Source organism: Lepus europaeus, chromosome 16, assembly GCF_033115175.1.
Source record: "Lepus europaeus isolate LE1 chromosome 16, mLepTim1.pri, whole genome shotgun sequence".
NCBI classification, from domain to species: Eukaryota; Metazoa; Chordata; class Mammalia; order Lagomorpha; family Leporidae; genus Lepus; species Lepus europaeus.
In genome coordinates this window covers 47,110,790-47,129,626 of record NC_084842.1, presented here as the reverse complement: position 1 = coordinate 47,129,626, position 18,837 = coordinate 47,110,790, and the positions used below count along the sequence as shown (strand labels likewise).

General features: G+C 40.8%; 1 protein-coding gene across 1 annotated transcript in view; it reads left to right on the top strand.

Annotated features, from left to right (window-relative positions):
• The window catches only part of INTS9 (integrator complex subunit 9), a 155,016-nt gene that overhangs the window by 60,705 nt on the left and 75,474 nt on the right, over nt 1-18,837 (top strand). Inside the window, 4 exon segments of the mRNA XM_062212781.1 lie at nt 3,918-3,978; nt 7,811-7,873; nt 11,318-11,457; nt 16,620-16,706. Of these exon segments, the coding sequence (XP_062068765.1) occupies nt 3,918-3,978; nt 7,811-7,873; nt 11,318-11,457; nt 16,620-16,706 (351 nt within the window).

Genomic DNA, 18,837 nt, shown 5'->3' with positions numbered 1-18,837 from the left:
TTTTTCTAGGCAGTAGATTATAGTACTCAGTCATCTATTTGCTTGTAAGAATAATTTACCTACATTTCCTAAATAGTCACTAAAATATAGATTTTGTTTACAAGTTTTTTCCTTGACTAAGTAATTTTGAAATATTCATTGCTTTCTAAGAAATTATTATAAAATAGTGGATGTAAAGATGTATGTATCTATAATCACTTTTCTAACATCTTCACATATTTTCTTTTATTTATTTATTTATTTTGGACAGGCAGAGCAGACAGTGAGAGAGACAGGGAGAAAGGTCTTCCTTTTCCATTGGTTCACCCTCCAATGGCCGCTGCGGCCGGCGCACCGCGCTGATCCGAAGCCAGGAGCCAGGTGCTTCTCCTGTTCTCCCATGCGGGTGCAGAGCCCAAGCACTTGGGCCATCCTCCGCTGCACTCCCTGGCCACAGCAGAGAGCTGGACTGCAAGAGGAGCAACCGGGATAGAATCCGGCACCCCGACCAGGACTAGAACCCAGTGTGCCAGCACCATAGGTGGAGGATTAGCCTAGTGAGTCGCAGCCGGCCTCACATATTTTCTTAAAGTATATTTCTGTGGAGAGATCTCTATTTCCTTCTTTACAGAATTTACAAAGTTCATGATCATTAAAAGCGAAGTAATAGGAACGGTTCTGTGGTGTAGCAGGGAAAGCCGCTGCTTATGATGCCAGCATCCCATATGAGTGCTGGTTTGAATCCCGGCTGCTTCACTTCCCGTCCAGCTCCCTGATAATGCGCCTGGGAAAGCAGTGAAGGATGGCCCAAGTGCTTGAACTCCTGCACCCACATGAGAGAACCAAAGAAGCTCCTTGCTTCTGGCTTCAGCTGTCCTGACTCCAGCCATTGCAGCTACTTGGGGAGTGAACCAGAGGAAAGAAGATATCTCTCTCTCTCTCTCCCTCTCTCTGTAACTCTGCATTTCAAATAAAATGAATAAATCATTTTTTAAAAAGTAAAATAATAACTGCCTTTCCCTTTGATAGTTTAAAGTTTAATAAGTCTTTATAATTTATTCATTAACTCATTCACATGCAGTGTTATCTTTCCATTTCTGTGATGAGGAGCATCCCTTTGCCCGGTGGCATTCTTTGTGACTGTTTATCTTTGGCACCACAGGTTGAACATCCCTAATACAAAAGGATCCAAAATCCACCAAAAAGTTCAGATTTCAGATTTTCAGATTAGGAAAGGCTACCAGTAAAGTCTAAGTATTCTTAAAAAGTGCAAGTATTCCAAAAATCCAGAAAACTCAACAATTTAGACTCTCTGGTCCCAAGCATTTAAGATAAAAGATATTCAGCCAGTGTTAGAGCACAGTCATGCTTTCCTTTGATCATTCAGTCCCTTCTACTAGTGATGTCTCAGACTATGAGGACTTAGTAGAAGGCTTTAATGTCACAATGTGTCAAAAATTCAAGCTCCAGCCTCTAAAAATTGTGCTTTAGAAAAGATGCATTGTTTTCTGATAAGCCACATGCTATTTCTAATCATTTGTTGAGGACAACTAGCTGCAGCAGTCATCTGAGTTTTGAGTATCTGATGGAGAACAAAGTGCTTGTCTTTTGGTCTAGTTCTCTTTGTAAAGGGAAGTGGATATTTACAACCTTGTTTAGTGAGTTAGCATGCGTGGGATGAGAACAGTGTCCATGTTGTCTCGTCATTACACTTTTATTATAATACTTGTAGTTTTTTTTTTTTTTTTTTGACAGGCAGAGTGGACAGTGAGAGAGAGAGAGAGACAGAGAGAAAGGTCTTCCTTTGCCGTTGGTTCACCCTCCAATGGCCGCTGCGGCCAGCGCATCTCGCTGATCCGAAGCCAGGAGCCAGGTGCTTCTCCTGGTCTCCCATGCGGGTGCAGAGCCCAAGTACTTGGGCCATCCTCCACTGCACTCCCGGGCCACAGCAGAGAGCTGGCCTGGAAGAGGGGCAACCGGAATAGAATCCAGCGCCCCAACTGGGACTAGAACCTGGTGTGCCGGTGCCGCAAGGCGGAGGATTAGCCTGTTGAGCCACGACGCCGGCCAATACTTGTTTTTTTAAATCTGATCTGATCCTAGATAAATTTTTTAGGGAGCAGGATAAACATGTGACTGTGAAATGAGATGTGATTAAAACAGCTAGCAGTAATAAAAATGTTTTTCTGAGAAGTTAAAGCAGAAAACTTCCAAGGTTTTAAAACAAAAAAAGTTGATCAGGTATAATTTATACCAACCAAATTTGATTGTGCCAATAGTGATTTCCATTCTCAAGTATGAAATACAAAGCTCTCAAATAGTTAATAAATTTTAGTGGAGAGTATATGGAGGTTTATTATACTTACATTCTTGTACCTTTTTTATACGTTTAGGATTAATGTCAAAAACTACTCCCCTTTCTTACTTTTTCCCCCTAGAAATTAGATACATCTATATTTCATTCAGGTTTTTAACCCTTCTTAGAAGACTGACAAATATTTATGTTTCTATTTGACTTTTGTTTACTGTCACCTAATTAGAAAGTCAGAATCTACTTTGAGCAGAGGGTGAGGGACTGTACAGCTTCTTGATTTCTTGAGATAGTATTTTTTAATGCCATGCCTTTACTTTGCCCTTAATTTTACTTCACAGACTTTAATTTTGTGGTAAAAACTGAAATCTTTTTGCCATCAAACGTATACACTTGATGTGCTTTTTCTTTACACAGCTTCTTGGTCTTTAAGTTTTTCAGTTTACCAACATACTATTTTTGGCATTCTCAATTTCCAATGTAATGCTTCTGGTCAACTAGTAATTAGTGCACAGTTAAATCCTGAGATAACTAGAAGTGAATGATTTTTGAAAAAGTCTGTTTAATGTATCATATATATGAAATTGACCTTGTTTAGAAATTATTCACTTAGGGGCTGGCATTATGACGTAGCAGCTTAAGCCTCAGACTGTGGCACCAGCATCCCATATGGGTACCAGTTTGAGTCCCAGCTGCTCCATTTCCAATCCAGCTCTCTGTTAATGGCCTGGGAAAGCAGTGGAAGATGGCCCAAGTACTTGGCCTCCTGCACCCACATGGGAGACCCAGAAGAAGATCCTGGCTCCTGGTTTCAGGTATGCCCAGCTCCAGCCATTGCAGCCATTTGAGGAGTGAACCAGAGGATGGGAGACTTCCCTCCCTTTCTCTCTCTCTCTCTCTCTCTCCCCCCCCCTTCCTCCTTCCCTTCCTCCCTCCCTCTCACTGTAACTCTCACTGTAACTCTGCCTCTTGAATAAATAATAAATAATTTTAAAATATTTTAGATTCATTTAGATATGGTATCTTTTTAGAACACTAGAGAAAATAATCTTTATTTTCCAGTGTAGGAAACTCAAGCCACAGGTGACAAATTACTACTATACTTGTTAACAGAGAATCCAGAATATGGATTTTACTAGAATTTGGGTCTTCTTAGTCAAAGTAAATTCTGACTGGTAGGTAGTGAGCCTCCTGGAAGGTATGTCCTAACCAAAGATCATTTTCTCTTCTACATGTTACCTATTATGCTCTCCTCTCAGGATTGTTCTCAGACACTTTAAAAAAAAAAAAAACAAAACTAAAACAAAACATAAATTAGAGGCATTGATTAGGAAACTCTGAAAGGCTCTAGTGTCTCAGTTGTCTTTTTTTTTAATTATTCTGCATAACATTCTTTTAATTTTTCAGTTTTGTGCTAAATGATTTGACCTTATAATATTCCATTACCACATAGTTCTTAAACTTGTTACAACATGACTATTTCTCATCTTTTTGATTGGTATTTTGGGTGAGTATTGTTGCTAGCAATTTAAAACTGTTTTTAACTTTATGGAGACAGAATAGTCATCATGAAATCACTGAGGATTATAATCTGTTTAGAGTAATCTTTTTTTTTTTTTTTTTTCAGTCCCAGGCTGTCTAATCTTCCTTGCTGGTCCCTGAAGGATGGAAATGCTTTCTTAGACAAGGTATTGTCCAAGACAGAAAACTGAAAAGTATCTATTCTCAGCAGAAATCCGTCTTGTCATACCAGTGCCACCCTGTAGTAATGTCACTTACGGGCTTATCTTTTTGTTTGTTTCCCATATGTATTCTCCCTTAAAACCCCTCCAGGATCCATGCTAGTCTTCTGTATTTGGTAATTATTGGTTTCATGCTCTTACAGGGAATCTCATTGTTCAGTTCAGATCCATTGTTCTCATGTTCAAAAATCTATGTACTTCTGCTGCAAATACTGTTAGCACCACAAAATGAGAACTGTTATTTCTAGAATTGTGAATTTCAAATGTGATACTTATTAAAGAATTTCATCCAATTCATTTTAAGGGTGTATTGACTGGAAGGAATAAGACATTTCTTCACAGAAAACTCTAAAATTCTCAATTATGAGAGTTATTTTATTGTTGTCATTTTTTTTTTTTTTTTTTAATTAGAGAGGGAGAGAATTTCCACTTGCTGGTTTACTCTCCAAATGCCCACAACAGGTGAGCATGGGCTGGGCCAAATACAGGAGCCAGGAACTCAATCTAAGTTTCCACATTGGTGGCAGGACCCAACTACATGAGCCTTCCTCTGCTATCTGTCAGAATGCTCGCTATCTGGAAGCTGGAACTGGGAGCAAAGCTGGAACTTGAACTCCAGTACTCCAATGTGGTGTCTTTACTGCTCAGCCTAATGCTTGCCCTAAATATGCTTTTCTACTGCTTGTGTCACAGGTCACTCAGCTAAGGCTTATAAAACGTTTGAGTCTTCAGGTGTTGAGAGGCCACAGAAGATTGTGGAAAAATGGTGTCATCATCAAAGTGGATGTCTCTGGCCACTGTGTGGAGAATATTCTGAGGAGCAGGGTATTAATTTTCCCAGAAAAGGTTTCTTCAAGGGACAGGAGGGGGTGACTTCAGGTAGAGGGCCTTCCACACTAATTTGTGATCCTATTCCAACCTTTCCTAATAGCCCAGAATGGACAATCTTATAGATTGTGAAGAAAAAGCAGAAACACAGGCATGGTCCTAAGAATCTAGGATATGGAGTTGTGTTATGGCTTTAATCACTGACTGAATAGGCCTGAAGTAAATCCCTTAAATTATTTTTTTCCTAGGCAATTAAAGTTTTGATGTTAGGTTATCTTTTCAATAATTCCTTCACTAGAACAATTTTTAGACAGTTAACTTATTGAATGACAGTCAAGACTATAAAAAATATTAAAATTATAATCTAGTGACACTTTGAACTTAAAAAAATATTTGAAGAAGCAGGAATTTGACCTAGGAAGTTTGCATCCCACATTGGAGTGCCTGGCTTTGATTCCTGGCTCTGATCTTGACTCCAGCTTCTTACTGCTGCACATCCTATGAGACAGTGGTGATAACTCAAGTAGTTGGATTGCTGCCACCCATGTGAAAGATTTGGATTGAGTTCTTGGCTCCCAGCTTCAGCATCAGCCAAGCTCCAGCCATGGCAGGTATCTGGGGGAGAGAATGGCCAGATAAGAATCTCTGCCTCTCAATCAGAGATATGGAAAGGTTAAAAACTATAAAGCTCCTCCAGCCACTTCTTAGACCTCCAAATCTTTCTTCTTTATTTCACAATTGAAAAACCAAATAATCTGAATAAGACATTGTTTTCTTGTACAGATATTATTAATGAGGTACACTTTTTTGCAGAATTAGTTTCTGTAACTGCACCCCAACCTCCGTTACAAGCCAAATGCATAATCTAAAGCCAAATTTCGTTTATAGTTGACTGAAAAATTATGTGACATTCAGGAACCTGTGTACCTGATTTCAGCCCGAGTCTCCTGCTGGCTATAAATCATGTTGCCTGAGAGAGGCTCAGAAGCATCCCATTACCAGTGCATTGTGAGTGAAATGACTTGCGTGTGTATGTGGGAGTATTTCATTAGAAGGGAGTGGTGAATAAAATACAGTGACATTGTAAGTGTTTGGAATGCCAAATATGCTTCTGTACACCAGAAAGGGTAAGAGCCTCCGAGGAGACTTTATCATATGACCTGTCCTGACATGTAGCATTATGAAGAAGGAGATTGCATAGCCTATTTAATACTAGGGAAAGCTTTGAAACTTCCCATGGTTTGTCTTTAATCAGATTTATCCTCATCCTAAGGGAGTTGGAGTCTTCTTATGTGAAAACATACTTGGCTTATTTTTAGCTGGCAGGTACGTTGTAATTAAGAAATATTTTCAGTTTCTTTTTGGCTTAGCCTATAACTGGTTAAACAATACACATAAAAGGAGTGGAACCAGAATGTATAGTGGAAGGTGAGGAAATAATCCTGTTGAGAATCTTCTGTGTGAAACCTAAAAAATCAAAAGGAAAATAACATATTGTTGATGTGCTCTTTTTAGATAGAGTAAAATCATTCAGACTCTGCCTGCATAAATATAAATACATGCATATAGAAATACATGTTCAATGACTACTTGAAACACAATAGAACAAAATTATAACAATGTGTTTCCCTTCCTGGAAAAAGCAAAGAAAACTGTTGACCAAATTCTGCCTTTTACTGGTTGTGCCACAATATCTTCGGTAGCTCTGACTTTGCTATTACAAAAAATCCACCGTGGACTTTAGTTTAAAATATCCTTGAGAGAAGGAAACAGTTCCAGTGGCCTTCTGGAGGCAATGTTCATAGCCTCCATTTGTGGTTCACTCATATCTTCTGGGACTTTCTGTTTCACTATGCTATGTCGGTTCCAGGTGCTAGTACCTATATGGCTGGCTTGGCCTGAGAATTTTTTCTTCAAGTTGCACAAACTGCAGTAGTTGGCCTGTAGATTTTCCAGATCCCATGCTCCTCAGTAGGATAACTCTGAGGTATATGTTCTGTACCATGTCTCAGAGTTTCCCCGTGGGAATAAGTTTAAGGTGCCCAAAGTAGTAAGTAGCTCAGTAATATGTCCATCATGAGCTACCTTTCTTTCCACTTATCACTTCCTCATCACTTCTCTTGTGTTTTTTTTTTTTTCCCCTAGCACCTCCCACATAAAATACTTGCTGTCAAACCCTTTTTTTGGGTTCAGTCTGTGGAGGAGTCCAAATTTAGATAGGCACATTAGATAAGTCATAGACTAAGGAGTTGTACTATATGCAATTTCTTTATACATGTACTTTTTAATAAATTTACTTGGATTATAATCTCATGTTAATTGTATGTCCTCCAGAAATAAGCATTACATTCATTATAGGGGTAGTGGTGGGTGTTTAATCCCTATCCCCTGCTCTTGATCCTTCCTTCTTAGCTTGCCTCTCCCTCTAGCTCCCCAACTCTTAGCAGGTAAAGAAAGAGGTTCTAGATAATTTGTCCAAGTCCATGGCTCCTCACTTGATTGCATAACAGAATCAACTCCAGTTTGCATTTGTAACAAGTCTGTCCCAAGTTTCTGTTCCCTTAGGTAGGGCCTGGGGATCTTTAGTTTTTTTCAGTGTTCTCAGGTAATTCTATTGTTGTTAGTATGGCCTACATATAACTTACTTGGAATCCACTGGATGATGGATTATGGAAGTAGTCTGTGTCCGTGCATAGTTTTCTGGAACAGGCACCAAGAAATGTGGATACAAGGCTTGAATCTATTACAAACCAGTATTTTTACCCTTAGTAAGAATCTTGACCTACCTGAACCTAAGCAAGGAACAGTTAGCCTAAATAACCTCCCAGCTTCTCTTCAACACTAGCAGCCTGTGACTCTTCATGAAAAATTTGGCTTAAAGATTCTATTTCTTTGGTGTTACAGCTATTGAATATATCTTCCTAGTATTTTTCTTTTTAATTTGTTTTAGGAGCTGAAGGAGTGCTCAGGTCATGTGTTTGTGGACTCTGTGCCTGAATTCTGTTTACCAGAGGTAAGATTAAAGTGAATCTTATTGCAGAAACAAAGCAAAGCATACTCTATTAATCTCTCAAGATGAAGTCTTGTATAATCTCAAAATGAAGTCAAGAAATAATTTTAAAGAGCTTAACTTCCACTTTTCAAATTGAAATTAATCTGTTATTCCAGCCACATTGTTGTGCAGCTAAAATATGACTATTTAGGAGCACTGTTTATTGTCTATAAATCATTTAATTCACTCTCTTCCTATTTTTAGTTATTTCTGTAATCCCTACTAATACTTCTTCTAGGGTCTGATTTTGAGCAAGTAAGGAAATAATACTTTCAGTTTTGTAATTATAATGCCTTTGTGCTTAGAATAGCCATACTTTTTCTAGTCTTCCTTACATTGGGTAATTGCAAATTACTATTATTCTGCCAATGTGAGTAAACTGCAAAAATTCATGCTGACTTGAAATACCATATTGAATATTACTTGAAATTCATGGGTTCTGAGCTGTGTCATTGATTATCTGTTGCTTATATATTATTATCACAGTGAGACTTGTTAGGATTTGGGGCCAGTTTCACTGAGATCACTTTCTGTTAGTTACAAAGGCAGCTAATCTAATGTCAGGGATAATCCTCAGAGCAGTCTAGCTGGGGTTTTCAATAGACATATGAAGTATAGGAAAGCCAGTGGTACCCAGGGTTCCTATGGAAATCAGCGCTCAGTGAATTACACTACTTTCACAACTCAGAGCCAAAAATGAAAGAAAACTTGGAGTGCAGTTTCTGCCATCATTGTCATCTCTTCCTCCTTTTTTTTTTTTTTTTTCCCCTTCACCTGCTGCCTCCCAGGTACACTAGCAGGAAGCTGGAAGCTAACTGTGGAGTAACCAAGTCTCTGATTAGGCACTTTGATATGGAATACGGACATCCTAAGTGGCAGTTTATTTTTTTTTAAAGGTTTATTTATTTTTTTGAAATTCAGAGTAACACAGAAAGAAGAGAGGCAGACAGAGAGAGATAGAGGTCTTCCTTCCATTGGTTTACTCCCCAGTTGGCCGCAATGGCCGGAGCTGCGCCGATCTGTAGCCAGGAGCTAGGAGCTAGGAGCTTCTTTCGGGTCTCCCACACGGGTGCAGGGGCCCAAGGACTTGGGCCATCTTCCACTACTTTCCCAGGCCATATCAGAGAGCTGGATGGAAAGTGGAGCGCCGGGTCTCGAACCGGCGCACATATGGGATGCCGGCGCTTCAGGCCATGGCTTTAACCCATTGCGCCACAACGCTGGCCCCTCTTCCCCCTTGTCTGTCCATTTCTACACTTTGTTTGATACCCTGTAGATAAACTTTTATCACTCTCTTTTAAATATGTTTATGTGCCCTTTGAGAGGGTTCCAGAGTAAAAGAGAGGAAGAAAAAAACAGAGAAGGATATGGTAATTGAGTTGCAGAAAAGGAAGAGTTTGAGATATAGTAGTAAAAATAAAGGTGAAGGAGAATTACCACGAATCCTGAGCTCTCTCCCATTGCTTTTTCTTTTTTTTAAAGATTTTATTTTATTTATTTGGAAGTCAGAGTTACAGAGAGAGGTAGAGACAGAGAGAGAGGTCTTCCATCCACTGGTTCACTCTCCAGATGGCCACAATGCCTGGAGCTGCACCAATCCGAAGTCAGGAGCCAGGAGCATCTCCCAGGTCTCCCATGTGGGTGCAGGGGCCCAAGGACTTGGGCCATCTTCTACTGCCTTCCCAGGCCATAGCAGAGAGCTGGATGGGAAGCAGAGCAGCTGGGACTAGAACTGGCACCCAGATGGCACTGCAGGTGGAGAATTAACCTATTGCACCACAGTGCCAGCCCCTGCAGCCTGATTTTTAAAAGAGAGATTTTAAATTGTATTGCCTAGTGTCTATACACATGAGGCAAAGTGATGTTTTTGAGCTTTATTGTTGTTTCAACTGTCATTTCCTCCGCCCCGCCCCCTCCCCCCCAACCGGATCTGTCCCTCTATTACTCTTACTTTCCTTATTTGTTTAAAAATGTTTCTGGAGAGTAGGATAGGCAGATTATTACATGGTCCTTTATTACAAGGATATTATCTTGCAAGCACGGTGCACACTATGGAGTTAAGGGTGGTAGAAGTTGGCTCTTAACTGTCATTAGGCATGTTATTCACATAGATGCCATTGCCCTAGCAGTGAGGAGTTTATGACCTCTACTCACATGCTGTTCTCGGGAGCTGATGCTGCCTCGGCAGCTTTATTATTTCATGAGTAAAGTTATTCAACCAGAAAATAGCCACAGCCAAGATGACATTTGCTTATGTCACAGACATCTTTGTTACTTCCTCTCTGTGGGGGACGTGTTAGGTCAACAACCCATCCTAGCCAAAACATTTCTTTGACTTAGCCTATACTTCTCCTTAGCATACTACACAGCTTCCCAGGGTCGAATCCTCCATGAGAGAGAGTTCAGTGAGTTGATAGGATGTCTCTGAACCAGTGTCGCACCCCACAGGACGTCCTGCTTATAAAGCTGTATTCCTTTGACGTTGCACACCCAGGCCTGTCCTGCACACGTACTGGTTACCTCAGAAGGGAGAGATGGAGAACAAAAGGTTCCTCAGAGGGCCTGTTTTACAGAGTGCTAACCCTCTTAAGAGGAACAGTCAAAGAATTATGGGAGGTCGGGCGGGGCTGGAGTGGGTTCCTTCATCTGAGTAAATCACGAAGAAGAGTTGAGCCTTAACAGATAGGACAAACTTCTGGGAGAAAATTCCCTTGTACTACACTTTCATAAAATTTACTAAACTTGAATAGTATTTTCCCTCACCAGCTAATCTGTTTTTTTCCATTTCACTTGACCTTAACATTGACTGAAAGGGAAAATTTGAGATTAAAATTAGATGAGAGTATAATTTCTTTATATGACTCTGCCACTGCTGTTGTGTGTATGTGTGTTTTGGGATTTTTTGGTTTGTTTTGCTTTGTTTTCTATCCAGCAGTGATGGTCAAAAGCTGCCTCAAAGAATGAAAACCAGCTGCCTGTGTGTTTGACTTTTGAGGAGCTGGCTTCTGCGTGCTGTTGGCCCTGTTTTCAGGTCCTCAGGAACAGTGGTACATTGCATTCTGTAGGCTTGCAGTCTGCTCACTCTGCTTCGAGTTACCTGGTCTTAAACACCAGGACACTACAGTGTCCTATTGTCATTTGCCCCTACATGTCTAACTCGGAAGAACTGTTTCAGTAAAACACAGAGTAGTGCTGGTGGACCAGCTGCCTTTGTGTTAGCTATCCAGTCCTGATACTTAATGTCAGTATTAAAAAACATCTAAAAATTAGAGGACGGAAAGGTTGGAGCCACAGCATCATTATTCTGTTGTACAAAAACTACTGCTCTGCATTCTGACACCATCATTTTTCAGTCGCATCATGTTGATCTGTGTGCCCTGAACAGATTCGTATCACTCTTTGCAGACTGAGCTAATAGACCTGTCTACGGTAGATGTGATTCTCATCTCTAACTATCACTGCATGATGGCGCTGCCCTACATCACTGAGCACACTGGATTCACAGGCACAGTGTACGCCACAGAGCCCACTGTTCAGATTGGCCGGTAAGAGTGCTTATCCCACTGGGATGTGGCTGCAGAGCTCCTCCTTCAGTTGGTAACTGTGGAGCAGAATATTATTCCAGTAGTCATTGTTCTTTATTTCTGAGCTACTAACCTGAAGAATAGGCAGGAGTACAGAAGTATTCATGTAGATAAAGGAATAGTCATTGAAAATGCCAAGAGGTTGATGCTGCTAGTAGTCTTACTGTGTGTGTGTTTTTTTTCCCCTGTAAACTGAAATGTATTCTCAGAGACAGCTCCCCTGTGTGGATGATACTATTTAGGAGAGGTAATATTTAGGAAGGTGCCACAAAGACACAAGGCAAAGAACGTCAGGGGAAAACAACAAAGCATATTGAAATAAAAAGGAATATTACTTTGCTTTCAAAACTTCCCCCTTTTTATGGTTCACTGCAGACTCTAAATAGAAACAGTTTGAAAAGAAACAAGATCTATAATTAATTAGAGATTAAGTTGTCTGCTGTTTTTTAAAATAATGATTCTGCATTGGGAAAGGGAGAGAGATTTTCTGCGCTTATATTTATTTTTTCCATTTGTTTTTTTTTTTTAAGGTTTATTTTGCTCAGTCTGCCTGATTTTTTTTTTTTTTTTAAGATTTTATTTATTCACTTGAGAGGTAGAGTTACAGAGAGAGAGAAGGAGAGACAGAGAGAAAAAAAGGTCTTCCATCTGCTGGTTCACTGCCCAAATGGCTGCAATGGCCAGAGCTGAGCCAATCTGAAGCCAGAAGCCAGGAGCTTCTTCTGGATCTCCCATGCCAGTGCAAAGGCCCAAGGACTTGGGCCATCTACTACTGCTTTCTCAGGCCGTTGCAGGGAGCTGGATTGAAAGAGGAACAGCTGGGTCATGAACTGATGCCCATATGGGATGCCAGCACCACAGGCAAAGGCTTAGCCTACTATGCCACTGCGCTGGCCCCATTTATTTTTTCCACGTGAAAGAAATTTAACAGACATAAAAATTGTACATATTTATGGGGTATTACATGGTGTTTTGCGAAATGTATATGTTGTGTATTGTCTTATCATGGTAAATACATTTTAATTCTTCAAAGCATTTAATATTTCTTTGTAGTAAAAATATCCAAAAATCCTATCTTCCAGTATTTTTATAGAGAAGTATACAGTAAATTCACATCTCTGTTCACCCTACTATACAATAGAATCCCCAAACATCTTACTTCTATCTCACTATAACCTGGTGTTTCCACATTTTAAACAAATTTACTTTAATGGCAGAGAGAGACAAAAACAGATATCTAATCTACTGTTTCATTCCCCAAATGCCCTCAACAGCCAGGGCTGGGCCAGGTCAAAGCCAAGAGCTCATAACTCAATCCCAGTCTACCTTATGGGTAGCAGGAACCCAAGTACTCAGACTATCACTTACAGCCTCCCAGAGTGTGCATTAGCAGGAAGTTGGAATTAGAAGCAGTCAGGACTCAAACCCAGGCACTCTGACATGGGATGTGGGCATCCCAAACAGTGTCTTTTTTTTTTTTTGACAGGCAGAGTTAGACAGAGAGAAAGGTCTTCATTCCATTGGTTCACCCCCTAAATGGCTGCTACGGCCAGCGCGCTGCACCGACCCGAAGCCAGGAGCTAGGTGCTTCCTCCTGGTCTCTCATGCGGGTGCAGGGCCCAAGCACTTAGGCCATCCTCCCCTGCCTTCCCAGGCCACAGCAGAGAGCTGGAGTGGAATAGGAGCAACCGGGACAGAATCCGGCACCCCAACTGGGACTAGAACCCAGGGTACCGGCGCCGCAGGCGGAGGACTAGCCAAGTGAGCTGCGGCGCGGGCCCCAAACAGTGTTTTAACTGCTGTGCTGAACATCCAACTTGGCTTTAATATTGACAGAGTGAAACTCAGCATGCTAAATTTAAAACTATGTAGTCCAGGGGCGGTGCTGTGGTGTAGCAGGTAAAGCTGCTGCCAGAAGTGCTGGCATCCCATATGGGCGACGGGTCAAGTCCCAGCTGCTCCACTTCTGATCCAGCTCTCTGCTATGGCCTGGGAAAGCAGTAGATGGCCCAAGTCCTTGGGCCCCTGCACCCTTGTGAGAAACCTGGAAGAAGCCCCTGGCTCCTGGCTTCAGATCAGCATAGCTCCAGCCGTTGCAGCCATCAGGGGAGTGAACCAGCAAATAGAAGGCTCTCTTTCTCTCTCCCTCTCTCTCTCTCATGCTTGTTCTGCCTCTGCCTCTCTGTAACTCCTTCAAATAAATAAATAAATTTTTAAAAAGAAAAAACTACATAGTCTTCCTTTGATTCTGAGAAGGCTCTGCCATCCCTTTCTTTGCACCCTACCAAGCCTTCATGATCTATGTCAGAGGTAGGGAATCTTTTTTCTGCCAAAGGCCATTTGGATATTTATAATGTCATTCATGGGCCATGCAAAATTATCGAATTAAAGATTAGCCAACTATAAATACTAAATTTTGAGTCCTGCCTGCAGTTGCCTTGACAGGGTCAGACCAAATGATTTTCTGGGCCTTATATGGACCATGGACCAGACATTCACCACCCCTGTTATAAGTGGTTACTGTAAATAACCATAACCTCAGTTATGTGAAGAAAATTACCCCAGATAAAAATTTTCTTAATTCAGTGTTTTGAAATACCTTAAATGTGATTGGAATTGAAACTATTAGGCTGGCACCATGGCTCACTTGGTTAATCCTCCACCTGTGGTGCTGGCATCCCCTATGGGTGACGGATTCTAGTCCTGGTTACTCCTCTTCCACTCCAGCTCTCTGCTGTGGCCTGGGAAGGCAGTGGAGGATGGCCCAAGTGCTTGGGCCCTGCACCCACATAGGAGACCAGGAGGAGGCACCTGGCTCCTGGCTTCGGATTGGCGTAGTTCCGGCTGTAGCAGCCATTTGGGGGTGAACCAACAGAAGGATGACCTTTCTCTCTGCCTCTCTCTCACTGGCTAACTCTGTAAAAAAAAAAAAAAAAGCTATTAGGACTCAAAATATGGGATCTAGCAGTTGATTTCAGCTGTTAGGTTTGATGCTGGTATCCTACAGATATCCAACAAGATGGCATTACTAGAGGTGAAACAGTATTTTCTTGTTTTTTTGTCAAACCATGTTGTAATGTATACAGATAACCATAAGGAATCTGAGGAAGAGCCATTATAGAACATTTAAAACAAAGCAGTCAGTTTCAGTGAGACAAAAAGCTGAAAATATTATAATGTAATCTAAAAAATTAAAGCTTAAGATGGGATGCACAAGACTATTCATAGCTAGAATGATAGGAACCTGTATCCCAGATCTTGGGGATGCTATAACTAGTACTGGAAGATAGGAGGGTGAGATGGTATTTGTATTACATATATAAATAGATGTAGAATTAAGTTTTCAGCTTTCAAATGCTTGCCATTAGCTATATGATCATATTTTCCCTCCCTCACCATCCACAGTCTTGCTTTCTTTGTTTTCAGTTACCTGTGGTCAATTATAGTCCAAAAATATTAAGTAGAAAATTATGAAAATAAATTGTACACTATTCTGAGTAGCATGATGCAATCTCACGCCATCTGACCCAAGACGTTAATCATCCCTTTGTCCAGCATATCCATGCTGTATGCACTACCTGCTCTTGAGTCACAATGTAGCTTTCTCAGTTACCAGCTCCACCGTATCCGTACCACAGCACTTGTGCTCAAGTAACCCTTACTTTACTTAAGAATGGCTCCAAAATATGAGAGTAGTGATGCTTGTGACTCAGATATGCCAAAAGAGAAGCTGCAAAATGCTTCCTTTAGCAGAAAAGGTGGAAGTTCTCAACTTACAGAAAGAAAACTCTGTGCTGAGGTTGCTAAAGTCCGTGATAAGAACAGATTTATCTGTGAAATTGTGAAGAAGGAAAAAGAAATTTATGCTAGTTTTACTGTCACACCTCAAACTGTAAAAGTTACAGCCATAGTGTGTGATAAGTGTTTAGTTAAGATGGAAACGGTATTAAATGATGAGTTCAGTAGTACCCACAGTTTTTCAAGCATCCCCTGGGGTTTCAGAACCTATGCCTCTCAGATAAAGAGGACTATTATATATTGATTTGGAGGAGATTTAAATCAATATGAATCATCTACATTACATTAAGAAAGGGCATTCAAGATGTTGAAGATCAATTTCTAGCTTTTTGGTCAACCTCTAGCCATCAAGAGAGCAAGTGTTCCCTTGATGCAACTGAGTGTGGCATTTCTTAGATGCCCTGGACCTTGGTATTCCATCTCATGGTCTCAGAGAGATCTATTTTTTTTTTTTTTTTTTTTTTTTGACAGGCAGAGTTAGACAGTGAGAGAGACAGAGAGAAAGGTCTTCCTTTTTCCATTGATTCACCCCCTAAGTGGCCGCTATGGCCGGTGCGCTGCGCGGACCCAAAGCCAGGAGCCAGGTGCTTCCTCCTGGTCTCCCATGCAGGTGCAGGGTCCAAGGACTTGGGCCATCCTCCACCGCACTCCTGGTCCACAGCAGAGAGCTGAACTGGAAGAGGGAGCAACCGGGACAGAATCTGGTACCCCAACCGGGACTAGAACACAGGGTGCCAGTGCCGCAGGCGAAGAATTAGCCTAGTGAGGCTGCAGCGCCGGCCGAGAGATCTATCCTTTAGCAGGGCCTTTAGTTAAAGCTTTAGGATTAGTCATTGGAGTATTCTTCCATATAGAATTTCGCTAATTTCTAAAACACACATCAAGAAAACTTCTTTTGTCAGTTTAGTATGTCTTATAATAGTGTCACTTAAAAAACAACAGTCCTGCTCCTGTCACCACCACAATCAGATACTTTAGTCATTTAACTCGTTAGTTTAAATAACACAACATAAAGACAGATATTTGAGAGTTAAATATATGATTAATTCAGTGTTTGAGATAAGAAGCACAAACTTAATGTCAAGAGAAGCCAAACTTATTTTGAGGGTGAATTAAATCCCTTCAGTTCAGAATTTTTAAGGTGAAAATTCATTGAGAAGGCTATTTTTAACTTTATGTAAAGTATTGCTCAAGTTTGTATCAGAGAGGAAGATGACGAGCGATGGGGTGGAAGCAGGCAATTTCATTTCTCCTGTACAGTGTTTGAGCATGCTGTTTTTCTTTTTTTGTGTGTGTGCGTATTTATCACTTTCTTTTGAATGCAGACTTCTCATGGAAGAGCTGGTGAATTTCATTGAAAGAGTGCCAAAGGCTCAGTCTGCCTCCTTGTGGAAGAATAAGGATATACAGCGGTGAGAAACAGCCCCCTCTGCCCCAGTGTTAACTGTAGTACCACATGCTTTGCAAAACATTCTCATGTAACTTCCTACTTTATGCTTAAACATCAATTTTGTTAGAATTAAAGATTTTGTCATCAGTGTGATAGAAAAGGATTATGTTTGATTGAGCCAACAGGGTACTGTGCTAGATATCAAAGATTAAGGACAATTTGCTCTATCTTTGAGATACTTGAGGTTTTATGGAAAGTCAGACAGTTCAACAGGTCAGCTGTAGTCTTGCCTTCCTTACAAGAATTGTTTGATTATATTGCTGTAGGCTCTCACAAAAGAAAGAACTTTTCTGGCTAAAGAAGTTGAGGAAGATATTCTTGGGTCTGGAGAGAGAAATGGCTTTTCTTGATTTAAAAAAAAAAAAAAAAAAAAAAAAGAGGAGGGTTCCAGACACAGTGTCATGAGACAAAATGTATTCAAGGAACAGTGAAAACTTCAAAGTAGATTATGATGGGTGGAGTAGAGAAGTAAAAGTTAAAAATTGTCAGCCAAGTGCATTGTTGTACAAAGTGAACCATGGGGAGTATTTAGGGAACCCAGAGACCATGACAAAGCCTGAGCAAGGCAGTAGCAGTGGCCATGAAAAGGAAAATTCTAGCTTCAAAAAGAAGGACTTGTCAGTGGTCTCAGGTGCTGCAAAATTATCAAGCAAAATGGAGATGAAGCCCTTGGCTATAGAAATTGGGAAGTCATTGACAACCCCAGAGAGGTTACTTGCAGTGAAGTGCTAGGACTGGAAACCCCTCCCCCCCCCACTTTTTGAGGTGAAGCAATTAGAAATATAAGGGAAGCAAGGCTGTCTTTCTTAAATTAGCAACCAGATACCAGTCTTAACATACTTTCTTTGACCCTATCAACTGCTACCTTCACCACCCTCCCTGTACCACAGCAGAGCCTGCCTTCTGTTCCTAGCATTGAGAATCTGCAGTGAAAACCAGTCTTTTGACTTTTTAGGTAGTTAATGTTCCACACCCTTGCCTGAGTCCACTTTTCTCCAGTTATCTTACCACTGATTTCTCTTTCCCTGTAGGTCAGTGATAGGTTAACCATCTGCTTATCTCAAGTTTACAATGTCTTAGATTTTGTGAAATCTTCTTTCTCCAAGAACATTATATGTACATAGAAAGATATCCTTTGTTTTTGTATTGTGATTGTTTCAGAGTGAGTCTTCTCTATACATTCCCTTGTTATGTATTTATTTCTCTTATTTAACTTCTGTAGCATTTGATGTATGCAAGATGCTATTCTAAATGTGTTGTTTATTTCCTCTCTTAGTAACTTCAAGAGGTGAGCAGTGGTGTTATTACCATTTTACTGGAGATAAATCTGGCATAGTGAGGTTAAGTAACTTACCCAAGGTCATCCCACTAGTGGCACAATCTAGATTCTAACCCCTTTGGCAGGTAATCTGGCTGCTCCTAACCCTTCTGCTGGGCTACCTTGTTTTGTACACACCTGTTTCTGTTCTTGTGTGTGAACCCTTTCTCCTGTAAGAGGGAGAGGAAGTATGTTTATCTGTGTGCATTTTCTCCTCCATTTTGTGGATCTTTTGTATGCTGGTTTTGTTGTTTGGAGATCTGATGTACATGCACCTTCATACTAAGAAGCATTTCCTGGGTGTACACATGTCAATTTTCCATGCTTCTGTGGTTGTCTTTTTTGATCTGACTACTCCCCTAATGTTGTTCTAGGTCCCCTCCCTTCCTCATGTTGCATTCTCATCCTCCATTCCTTTTTCTCTTGCCCCTTGCTACCACTTTCCCTCTTTTCTTGCACTCTGTCATGTGCCCACTGGACCTGTAGGACCCCATTTCCCACATCTCTCTCCGTTGAAACCTCAGGACTTTATTTTCTTTCCCCATAGAACACACGTATGCTTTGGCTTCCCTTACTTCCTCCTTTTAAATTGATACCCGTTATAGCATTCTGCCGCAGATAATTTTGGCATACTGGAAATGTCGATATTTCCTTACTTCCCAAACCCTAGGCCAAGTCTTAGGAAGTCTCAAGTCCTTATTTTGTCTTTTCTACTGTGACCTTGGTCAGAATCTTTGGCAGTTTTCCTTTGCCTCCCATTCTCTGTAAAATACAA